This window comes from Rhinolophus hipposideros (assembly GCF_964194185.1).
Source record: "Rhinolophus hipposideros genome assembly, chromosome: 8".
Taxonomy (NCBI): Eukaryota; Metazoa; Chordata; class Mammalia; order Chiroptera; family Rhinolophidae; genus Rhinolophus; species Rhinolophus hipposideros.
Window position 1 is genome coordinate 21,497,699 of NC_138054.1, and position 12,719 is coordinate 21,510,417.

General features: G+C 39.4%; 1 protein-coding gene across 2 annotated transcripts in view; it reads left to right on the top strand.

Annotated features, from left to right (window-relative positions):
• Positions 1–12,719, top strand: part of CDKAL1 (CDKAL1 threonylcarbamoyladenosine tRNA methylthiotransferase) — a 629,213-nt gene that overhangs the window by 490,684 nt on the left and 125,810 nt on the right. For both annotated transcript variants that reach the window (XM_081056268.1, XM_081056269.1), the window contains one exon: positions 12,403–12,465. In XM_081056268.1, coding sequence (XP_080912394.1) covers positions 12,403–12,465 — 63 coding nt within the window. The remainder of the gene's footprint in view (positions 1–12,402; positions 12,466–12,719) is intronic.

Sequence of the window (12,719 nt, forward strand, 5' to 3'; positions counted from 1 at the left end):
ATTGAATTATTACTAAGTTTTAGAGCTTGGAGAATGAATTTTAGACATAGAGGGTAAGAAAAAAATTGTTTGGAAGGCTCTTATGAGGAATCAGAAGAGCAGCTGACTCTCTCCTCACAGAGGAGTGACCGAGGAGAGCTGAGAGGGCCTCGGGTCACCGATGGGACACAGATTGCTTGGGGGAAGAGACTGGAATAACATGAGGTGGGGATCAAGAGTCTGTAAGAAGAAAGACACAGGAATAGGGAAGCCTAGGTTACTGAAGTTGAAGTGTTGTGTCATGAATTGAGAGCCCGGAGGGAACAGTTGACCTGGGTGGATAGTTTGAGGGACTAGAAGGTTCGATGAAGGTAAAACCAAAATGTTTTGGGCCTAAGAGGGTGGCAGCATTTCTTGACAGCTCCCATATGCAAGGCACTTTAGTGAAGTGTTGTGGGGGGAAGAGATTCCACCCAGATGACCAAGATGTGGTTTCTGCCCTCAAAGAGGTGTAGGTACACAGTGAAAGTGGTAGAGACCTGTGTGAGCACATAGTTAAAAGGGTTCTTTTTGTTGGAGATCCAACATGAAAGAGGTGATCCTTGAACTGGATTTTTCAGAATGAATTTACCACATGGAGATGGTGAGGAAGGCATTGGAAAACACAGATCTGTCAGATCAAGACGTTGCCTTTGGAGTTAGTGGGGACAATGTGGCCAAGTCCTGATGCAGTACGTGAAACTTGATTCTCTGAGCATTAGGGAGTCTTTGAAGGTTTTTAAAGAGAAGAATGATGTTAGACGACGATGCACTAGAAAACCCACTCTGGCCTCAGAACAGACGTGGGTTAAGCAACGGTTCTAAACCCTGGCTCCACATCACCTGCAAAGATTTAGAAAATTTCAAATCCCAGGCTGCAGCCCAGATCAATTAAATCAGAATCTGTCAATGGAACTCAGACATCTGTATTAGTTAAATCCCCAGGCAATTCCATGTGCAGCCAGAGTTTCACACCAATGGTTTGGAGTAGGGGTTGGCAAACATCTTTCTGTAAAGGGCCAGGTCATCAATAGTTTTGGCTTTACAGGCCATACACTTTCTGCTGCAACCATTCAACTCTGCTGTTGTATCATGAAAGCAGCCACACACAGAACATGAAAGAATGAATGTGGTTGTGTTCCAATAAAACTTTACAATACTTTGAATATTTCATATTATTTTTATATGTCACCAGTGAGTCTTGTTCTTTTGGGATTTTTTTCAGCCATTTGAAAATGTGAAAACAAATTGAACTACAAAAAAATAGGTAGCCAATTATACTTGGCCCATGGACCATTTTTTGTCATCTCTTGATTTAGAGGGTGAAAATGGGACCCAGGGAGTCCAGGGTAGAAAATATTGACTACAATCATCCAGATATGAGGTGAACTCTCTTTTGTGGTCAGTTATAAGGGCAGAGTGAAGATAAGTGATTTTGAATTGATGTTTTTAGCAACTCATGTTCCCGTGCGCTGCTTCTGAACACCCAGAAGTTGCCACACAAAGGCACTTTGAATAAGCCATTGTGCGTCGGTAGTACTCAGTACCCCTGGACTCTCTTTTCACTTTGCAGTGATTTGTTTTATGTTGAAAAGCTGTTTCTTTTCTGACTGCTTGTCACGGCTACTCATTTTAGCAACACCTATTACTGCAAAGTACTTAAGTCTCCTTCCTTTCTTATGTGCCAGCCTTGCCTTTGTTTCCAGAGAATGACCTTTCCTTGCAAACAAATGTTCTCTTTAGAAAATAAGGTGAATTTGATATAAGAAGATAATGGCTACTTACATTTTACTTTATCAGCTACCACTGAATTAATGCAGTTTCCTATTTGCATTTTCTTCCAGCGTTTGTTGCCTAGTTAAGGACCTGCCAGGGTAAATGGTGCCACTGTGCCTCTACCAAGCCCACTGGGAAAACGAGGGCTGATGGTTACACCTTCAGTTCCACCAAGGTTATTTTAGAAACCACAAACCTGCAAAAAAAAAAAAAAAGTGTTTCCCATTGATAGCTACTGTGTTTTAGAATCAGTGGTAGATTTCCACATTTGCCTCGTTATTTTATTTAAATGCCATTACAGATGGGTGAACAAATTCACTTATCTATTTTTGAATTTTCACTCTTTAGAATTCTGCTGTTTTAATGCCCTCTGAGAAATGCTTACACTGTGCCCCGCCCCTCACTCCCCACCCCACCCCCACCCCCACTGTGGAGATTTGAGAAACTAAAGAACCTGATAACTCTCCTTGAATTTTGCTGTAACTGGGAGAGAAGGAAATTCAAGACTACAGTCAGAGTCAGCAGATAATCTCAATTATCTTGTTGCTCTTACTAGAAGGTAAGAGGTGAAAAAATCTGTCAATTTAGAGCAGCCATATTTTTCTTTATTTTCTCTACCATCCTCAGTTATTGCTCATAGAATATGAAAGTATTATATGTGCCTCATAAAGGAAAAGCAGGTGAGATTTTTGTAGCTTGTCTATTTTCCCAAGTATTTTTGCTTATTTAGATCACCAAACATACTTGTATTTCACATCATTGACATTTTCAACGGCTTTCTAAATATCGAGGTTCATGTTTAAATTCCAGGGACCTGTTTTTTCCTTCTTCTCAGCGATCTTGAATGATTATGACCACCTTAGGGACACCATCCAAATATATACAATATAAAAGTGAGATTGTGATTGAGTGCGGATAATGTCAAGTGCTTTTAATTAAGCCTCTGATGTTTCATACATCGATAATAAAATAAAGGGTCGGGGTTATTAAATTAGCTTTCCATTTATTTTTCAGAAGCACTCACCAAGTAGGGAACTAAATATATAACAGCCGCCTGTTCCCTGCAGCCAAAGCCTCAATGTGCCCCAGAGGAATTCCTGCGTAGAGTCCGTTTCTAAGTAAAGGAAGAGGTCAGGAAGTAAGGCAAAGCTTCAAACATAACATGGAGATTAAGAATGAAAAAAGCCTGCTAGAATTCAGAACCCAGAATGGCAGGAGCTGAAAGACAGTGGGGACCCTGTCTAGAAGAATAGAGGTTAACAGTGGTAAGGGACTTTAGACATCATCTTGGCGACTGGCTCTCAACTTGAGGCACACGTTGGAAAACCCACGAGCTTTTAAATAATAGGCTTGCCTAGATCCCACCATGCCAATTAAATCAGTGCCACTGGGGACTAGGACTGATATGTTTTAAAGACTCCCCAGTGCTTCTGACTTGCGACCAGAGTTGAGAACTAGGGGCCTACATAATCCAGCTTCCTCGTTGTACATGTGAAGCCCAGAGCAGGTACCTGGCCCAAGGTCAGAGAGCTATCATTTACTTGAATTTTAACCCCAGTCTTTTCCTCTCATCTTCTTGTCTCCTTCATTATGTATACTCTCTGTGTGATCACATCTCCTCTCCTGTTTTAAATTATCCCAAGAGGGTCGTGATTCCCAAATCTATGGTCTACATCTCTCTTCTAGCGCCTTACCCTTACATCTAACTTCCTTCTCATTATCCCTCCAAATGTCTCACAGCCAGCCACCTCAAACTCATTATATTGAAAGCTGAATTCCCCTCCTTCAGTTCCTCGGTCAGTGCAGGGCATTTCTTTTCCCTTGGTTATCTCAGCCAAAAATCTTGGAGTTTCCTCTGCTCTTCATTCCCTTGTGCTCCTATCCAATCAGTCACTAAGTGCTATCCATCCTGCCTTGTAGCTATTTCTCACGTTCATTCCACTTCCCCTCCTTGCCCCTAGCTTAATTTAGGGTGTTGTCATTTTTTCTGAACCATTGCTACATCCTCTCTCACACCTCTACCCTGGCTCCCACTCTCTGTCTTTAACACCATTAGGAAGTTCTTTCTGAAACACTAATTGGATCATTTGTCATGTTTCTTGCACCATGCGCTCTAATCATTTAGCCATTTCTTTGATTCAACAAAGCTACCTCCTTATCTCCCTGTCTCTGTGTGCCGATATCCAAGCTGCTTTCTTACAGTTTATATATGGCCTAATTTATCTACAGATTGAGTTCTTTTATGTCACCTTTTATCAGAAACTAAATTCTCATAAGCTATAATATTTTCGCTCCTCCACCCAATGCTGTTTCACTCTAGACTGAATTTAACAGGCCCAGCATTGCCGACCCCCTGACAACTGGAACCTGCCCCTGCAGGAAAAGTAATAGAAAACCCCAAGATGAAACTCAGACCTCCCTAAGTATCAGACCCCATCCTTGGTAGTCATTTCACTTGCCTCGTAAGGTTTCCTGGCTACTTCACTTTTCATCCTGAACTCAGCATCTCTTGTTGCTAAGCTCTGTCCTCACTGTGGTTCTCTGAGTCCCTGACTGGTTCTTCACCCTTGACCCCCCTTTGATTTTATCTTGCACCTCGTGGCCATTTCCACCCTTTTGCCTCTGCATGTGGTTCTCCGACTTGCCTTCTAAATGGTCTGCCCCTGGCGTGTCGTCACTAACCAGTCCTTGATCCCTAGCCTTTACTGCCTGGAATTTTGACCCCAGTCCTCTTGGAGTTTGTTAAGAATCTAACTGTCCCAATCCCCACCACAGCTTCATTGCCTTGTTGTCTCAAGTGCATGGACGTGACATACAGGCCAGCCATTCAGAACCTGACAGTCCAGTTAGTGAGTTGTCCTGGCTTCTTAGCTTTCACTCTTTCTTTTATGCTACTGCTTACCCTGTTGATTGGTTGACCACCTCTTAGGCTCTCTGCCAGAGAGGGGGAAGGAAAAACTAAGTGTGTTGAAACTCTGCTTTCTTATCATATTGGTTATACTTTAAACAAACAAACAAACAAACAAACAAACTCGATTTAGTGATTGCCCTAGAGTTTGCAATATATAATACATTTACAACTAATCCAAGTGAAAAAATCCACTATCACATAACACGATACTATTTCACGGATAGTGTACTTTATAATAACAACATAATCCTAATTCCTCCCTCGCCTCCCTTGTATCATTGCTGCCATTCATTTCATATGTATATAAGCATACATAATTGAATATGTTTGCTGTTATTTTTGAGCAAACTGTTATTTGCCAGATCAATTAAGAATAAGAAAATTGAAAGTTTTCATTTTACCTTTACTTATTCCTCCTTCAGTGCTCCTCTTCTCTTTATGTATAATAGATCTGAATTTCAGATCTATATTATTTTCCTTCTCTCTTTTAACATTTCTTGCAAGGGAGTTCTACTGTCAATAAATGTCCTCAACTTTTGTTTGAAAGCATGTTTATTTCTCCTTCACTTTTAAAGGATAATTTCACAAGGTACAGAATTCTAGGTTGGTGTCTTTTTTTCTTTCAATTCTTAAATATTTTATTCTCCTCTCTTGCTTGCATGGTTTCTGAGGAGAAGCTGGATAAATCCTTATCTTTGATCCTTCATAGGTAAGTGATCCCCACCACTCTCCCTCCCCCAGGCTTCTTTCAGAAAACTTTGATATGCCAAAGTTTTCTTGGCATTTGTCCTGTTTGGTATTCTCTGAGCTTCCTGAATCTGTAGTTTGGTGTCTGACATTAATTTGTGGAAAATTCTCAGTCATTGTTGTTTCAAATATTTCTTCTATTTTCTCTCTCTATTCTCCTCCTGGTATCCCCATTATGCATATGTTACACCTTTAGTAGTTGTTCCACAGTTCCTTGGATATTCTGCTGTTTTCAGTCTTTGTTCTCTCTGCCTTTTTGGTTTTTAAGGATTCTATATATATATCCTCTCACTCAGACTCTTTCCTCAGCTGTGTCCAGTCTACTAATAAACTATAAAGACATTCTTCAATTCTGTTAGTTTTTGAGCTCTAGCATTTCTTTTTGGTTCTTTCTTAGGATTTCCATCTCTGCTTACATTGCCCATCTGTTCTTGCGTGTTGTCTACTTTATCCATTGGAGTACTTAACATATAATAATAATTGTTTTAAATTCCCATTCTAAGAATTCCAGTATCTCTGCCAAGTCTGGTTCTCATGTTTGCTCTGTTTCTTCAAATTGTGTTTTCTGTTGTTGTTTTTTTGTCTTTTGGTGTGCCTTGTGAGTTTTCTTGATAGCTGGACATGATGTGCTGGTTAAAAGGAACTGCTGTCTTTTAGTGATGTGGTAGTAAGGTGTGGGGCGGGGAAGCGCCTGTACTCATTAGATCTCAGTCCTTTAGTGAGTCTGTGCTTCTGGACTGTGAACTTGACAAGTGTCTCTCAGGTTTTTCCTCCCTGCTTTAGATGGGACAGGAAGGCTCAGTGGGCTGCAGTTGAGTATTTCCCTTCCCAGCTCATTTAGGCTCTGATAATACCCAGCAGGTTAGGCTGTGGTTAACTAGTTTCCCCTGAAGGCAGGCCTCCTTAAGGACAGAGTTCACTTGTGTATTTCAAAATGCTTTCCTTTCCCCTCCCTCTGCCAGAAGGAAGCCCCAGGAGATTTTTCTCTGCTATTTGCTTTGGGCATCTGATCGAGCTCCAGGAGGTAAATTTCACAATATTGTGCCCCCCGCCCACCCCAACTGGATCTCCCTGGTGTTCTTAACTCTCAGAGTTATCTGCACTGAGCTGAGACTCCAGCATTTCATTAATTACAGTTCAGGCTTTTTTTTTTTTTTTTTTTTTTTTTACCTGAACACTGGTTTCTTCAGCAGCTTCATCCCAAGTCTCTGCTCCCAGGAGCGTCATTCACTGTATTTGCATTTTGCATGTTAGTCTCTCTAATTCTGGGGGCCACAGTTTTCTCTGTGTCCCTCCTCCCCTGCCTTCTGGATCCAAGAAGAATTGTTGATTTTTCTTCCTGTTCAGCTTGTTACGTGTTAGGATGGAATGGTGACTTCCAGGCTCCTGGCATGTGGACCAGGAAACTAAAAGTTAGTACATTGAAACTCAAACCTGCTCTTTTGGCTTCTTACCACAAAGTATGATGAAGGCTTACTGAAACATTAATATTTTTTTATAACATACCTTAAGCTTACCAAACTCTCTGAGAGCTTGTAGGCTTTATCATTTTATGAGAATACATATGTAGAAATGAAGTCCATAGTGTTATTATAGTTTTATCTGATAATAACACTGTTTTATTTGAGAGAGCTTTAATCTACAGTTGGAGAATGAGCACAGAAAGCATTGAATTAGTTTGGGGAACCAGGAAAAGTTGAATTGGTGGATATTGTTAAAATGTAATTGATTAGATAATATCACCTTCAAAATACAGGTTCTTATCACGTATCTGTTGCATACCTTTGATAAAAATTGAAATGATTACATTGTCTGGAAACCTGAACTGTTAAAAAAAAAAAAAAGAAAGCTCCATTGGGGCCTTTAGTTTTGTTTGGTTTTGTCTAAAAAGGGCAAAAAAAAGGACCTCTTTTGGCTATAAAAGGAGTCACCAGTGTTTTCTATCCTTGAAGAATGAAATACAAAAGCAATTTAGGAAATACCTATCAGATGGAAATCTGCAGATGTTTAGCTTCTCAGAAATCTAGAAGTTTTACCAAATTTCATACTGCCTCATCTTTTAGACCAAACTACAACCCACAGGGACTGCAGGACTCAGCATGTACTTACTTTTTAATAACTTCTCATCTCTGTGGCCTGATACTTGGGATTAATAATAAGATTAAGATTCAAGATACCTTGTACAATTCTGGGTGAGATGTTTGCCGTACTCACTGTACTTTGGCCACCCTCATTACAAGTTCATCACACAACTTGTTTAACATGTTTACTTTTTAAACACTTGGAGAATTAACAGGTGGTTGCATGACTGAGATGTTTGTTTTAACAGGCTAAAAAGTGGGAGGTAATTTAGACATACACTATGATGCAATAGGAAAATACCTAATTATTCTATTTTTGGCTCAGCTTTTAGTTTCAGTTAAAACTGTTGATAGCAAGGCTCAACAAGCCTAGCTTGTAGCATAGTACACTTAACATTGTCTTCATATGAAGAAACTGGCTCACTAGCCATACTGACAATGATGTTTCAGTTACTTGTACATGAAACCCTCTACCTGGCTTTAGTGCTAGAACTTAGTAAAAGGTCTCATCTCAGAGTATCTGTTATCAGCTGTTAGAATGTGAATATATATAGAAGGCTCTGAAAGCCCCATAGTTATTTCAGCATGCTCCGGAAGCCAACATATATTTACTATCTGAACATAGAAGACTCAGATAGTGAAATCCTGAAAACATGACAGCTAATTGTTATTTTGCCTAGTACACGCTTCCCGATGTGCCAGGATATAGGTTATGATTGGTTCATGGACTGTTCTCATTGAGTAAGTAGAAGGAACAAGGCATTTTGCTGGATCGTTAGTTGATCATTTGGTTTGGGGTCAGGGACTACTGTCAGAAATAAGCATGATCAAAGACACAGACTCACGATCAGGAATGGCTAACTCTTTCTGTAAAGAGCCAGATAGTAAAATACTTTAAGATTTATGAGCCATACAATATCTGTTGTAACCACTCAACTCTGCTGTTATAGCATGAAAACATTTATAGATAATAAAACTTTATTTACAAAAATAGGTGGTGGGTGGGATTGACCTAAAGGCCATCATTTGTCAACCCCCATTTTGGATCCCAGAAGATATAGCACTGAGCTATATGATTCTGATCTTATAGGAAAAATAGCAATGGTTTTCAGTTAACTGGGCTAGTACATATAACTTTCATTATTCATAGCCAAGACTTTACTATATTTACATATAATGAATCTGTTGTCAGGAAAAAAAAGCATTCTTTCCTCACTGGGTTCTTTGGGGGCTAATCTGAATAGTGTATTTAGATATCACTTACACCCCACTTCCTTCCCAAAATAAGTTGGGATAGCTTCTAATAAAAGGCATCTTTAGCTATCGAAAGCCATATAAAAATCAAAACCCACAATATAACCTCTGAATATTCCATATCCACCTGCCAACTCAAGCTGGTAGCTCAACCATTTCTGGGACTGAACAGTGCTGGGGACACCTCTCAAGTTTAATACTGATATGCTCCCTATTTTATCTTCTCTGGAATAATTTACTTTCTGGGGAAAAAAAATCCCCTGTTTTATATTAAGTCTCCTACCAATAGAAGTGTTTGTATCTGTCATTTTTCTTCTAATTGAAGTATAAGCCAAGAACTATTACGTCAACTAAGTGGGTGTATGGGAAGGAAAGAGAAAATTATAAGCTAATGAAAGCTTTGGTGGGCAAATGACCTGTTCAGAACAGATCCCAGGGCTCATAGAGCTACATCTCTGCTCTCTGAGGCAAAGGGATGTTCAATTACTTTCGAGTTTGACGGTCAGAAGCATACCTGAGAGGTGCACGGAGGAGGTGGGAATTCTGGCTGAGTGTCAGAGAGGATAACTTTTAGGGGTTGTCAGAATGTGAAAACAAAGCCAGGTAATTTGAAGAACTGCCAACCGGGGTGGTGGCTCCAAAGACAGTTCTGAAATACGGTAACTGATCTATGGGAAAACTACGTGTGTACAAATGACTCTGATACAAGGTCCTAATTAATATCAGATTTGAATACTTAGCCAAGTAGCTACAGAAAATCATATAGAACCTGGGCAGGGGGGGTTCTGCTTAGGTCCCTGGCATTGGGGAGGGATGCCAGAAATGCTCATGCAGACACTGGAATTTAAAGGAAGGAGCTACTTTCCTAGGAAACATGGGACCAGGTAAGGACTCACTCCCACGTGAAAGTAGAAGAAGCTCACTTACCTCGTAGTTGAGTTAAAAACATCAGAGTAGAACCAGAAGTGAGACGGGGCAGAATTAAGGACAAACAGGCCACTCATGAGAGAATTTTAAGATATGGTAGTAGCTAATCCTATGATGTACAAGAAATAAATTCTATAATTGGCAACTGGGAAGATGTTCAATATCTGTTTTAAATTTTTTGTATCTGTTCTATAAATTTAGAAATGTTCTAACCTGTCAGTGGAAAAGAGAAATTAAAAATTTCCTACTTAAGCTGCAATTTCTTCTCTCCTTCATTCTCGATGACAAGGCAAACTGGTATAGTGTTTGGCGGAGGGGTCCATTTGCCAGTATCTATCCAGGTAATGAACGTGAATATAGTTTGCTCCTGCAACTGGACTTCCATAATTTAGGTTTTTAAAAATGTATGCTTTCAAGCTTGTGAAGATATTTGTGCAAAGATAATCATTATATTAAAACATTGAAATGAATTGCAGAAAAAAATGCCATATTCTAGAAGTTTTGTGATTTGAGAACTCCATATATGGAATTGCAGGTCTGGATACACAAGTGTTTAAAGTTAGGCAGGGAGAAATTGTGAACTAGAAAAAGTAAATTTCAGCACACAGAGAATGATTCCCTTTCTTTGAAAGTAATAGTGATCCGTTGTGTGTGAGGATACGAGGAGTAACAATCCAGCTGGCAAACTCATCCTACCGTGTTTCCCCAAAAATAAGACCGGGTCGTATAGTAATTTTTGCTCCATTCAGGCTTATTTTCAGGGAATGTCTTATTTTTTCATGTACAACAATCTACGTTTATTAAAACAGTCATGTCATCTTCTTCTGGAACATCGTCATAATGTACTAAATGTGTCCATCTGGCTGAGATCTTAACTGGGGCTTATTTTGGGCGTAGGTCTTATATTCGGGGAAACACAGTAGTAAAAGTGCTACATACCTCATTGCTGAATATCACTACGATCACCTTCAAAGTACACCCCTTGGGAAGCTATGCACTGACACCTGCGCCTAGTCCACCCTTCAAAGCAATTTTGGAACTCTTTTTCTGGAATGGCCATCAGAGCTATCATGGTATTACCCTTGATGTCCTGAATGTCATCAAAATGTCTTCCTTTCAATATTTCCTTTATCTTTGGGTAAAGAAAGAAGTCACTGGGGGCCAGATCAGGTGAGTAGGGAGGGTGTTCCCATACAGTTGTTTGTTTCCTGGCTGTAAACTCCCTCACAGACAGTGCCGGGTGAGCTGGTGCATTGTCGTGATGCAAGAGCCATGAATTGTTGGCGAAAGGTTAAGATCATCTAACTTTTTCACACAGCTTTTTCAGCACTTCCAAACAGTAAACTTGGTTAACTGTTTGTCCAGTTGGTACAAATTCTAATGAATAATCCCTCTGATATCAAAAAAGGTTAGCAACATTATTGCAACAAGTTCGGAAACTTAATTATCAGACCTTCATATATGCACAGAAGATCTAGAATCATGCACACAATTTTGCATGGTGGTTATGGCGGGTATACAGATCACAGTGTATGAGAAAACAAGCTGATTCTTACAGTGGGTTATAATAAGAGAATCCCACACTTCACTATGACAGACCCTGGGGGTAAGGTTGGGGGGGCAGAGAGAACTTGAATATGCCTGAGTGCAGCTTGAGAAGAACATAACATACTAAATGAAAAAAGAACAATTTACATTGTATGCTACCATATGCTTAAAAAAATGTATATACAAACAACACACATACTTTGCAGGCATAAAATCTCTCAAAAGATACTTAGATAACATTATTTCCTAAAGGAGAAGGGTCTGGGTGGCTGAAGAGGAGGGTTGGCCTGGAAGGGAAACCTACCTTTCCAGTGTAGCCTTTTGTACCTTTTGAATTTTATACGGAGTGCAAGTGTTACCACTACTGCCCCCCTTTTTTAAAGGAAGAAATAAAAATGGAAAACTCTAAATAAAAAAAATTTTAAAAAAGTGAAAAGAGGCCTCCCTTTTCCTAACTATACACGAGGTTTACATGTCATCATCACAGATACTTGTAGTTGTATGTCTGTCTAACTCAGGTATTTCATTTATCCATTAATTTAGCAAGTATGTATTGAGCGCTTGTGGAGTGTGAAACACCATGCAAGGCACGTGGGCTATATATCAGTGACAGAACACAGGCAGCCCCACATAGATAGACCCCTGGTGTCACCAGGAGGTCATCAGAAGGTCTGTTGTTGAAATGGATGCATGTTCTTGCTCAGTTCAGAGTAACAGCAGTGGGCATTACAATAAAATCGAAGTTTCCTAAATGTGTTTGAGTTTTCTTTTCACATTTGTTTTGTGGTGTTTCTTTTTTTGTTTGTTTGTTTTTTTTCATTTCAGTCTCTGAGGTATGTGTTTAAATACAGAGTTTTGGATGATAATCAGTGTTTTAAATATGAAACCTTCTACGAAGAGGTTGCCTGGCTGGCCTGTGACAATGATCCACAAAGTGGCTTTGGTTTCTAATTGCATCATGTGTATCAGATTGACACTGTAGCCTCTCACCTTGCACAAGGAAGAATCTCTAAATAGATTCTTAAGATAAATAAACAATATCTTAATGCAGATAGAAAGACACAGATAAATATACATGTAGATCTATATTTACCTGTATGTTGCCACCATTAACTCAAATATTTATGTGTTCTTCCACAGAAAAAGCAAAGAACAAAAGACCTTTCTGGGGTATTTCATTCTTACAATCCATATGATCACAAGGTAAGAGACGCATGTGATTAGTGTATTGGGTAGAAGTCTTTCTCAATGTATAGCACAATTTTCACCTACATATAGTGATTTTGAATTACACTTACCAGTTCTGTTTACATATCCATTTTAATTTTCAGCTTGATCATCTAAAACAGCAAAGTTGTATTTCTGAACTAAAATTATTATATTTTATTCACATTAAAGTCTAGTTATATATTGCCCCTGAAATCTTAAAGACTGAAAAGACAGATTTGGGATTTTAT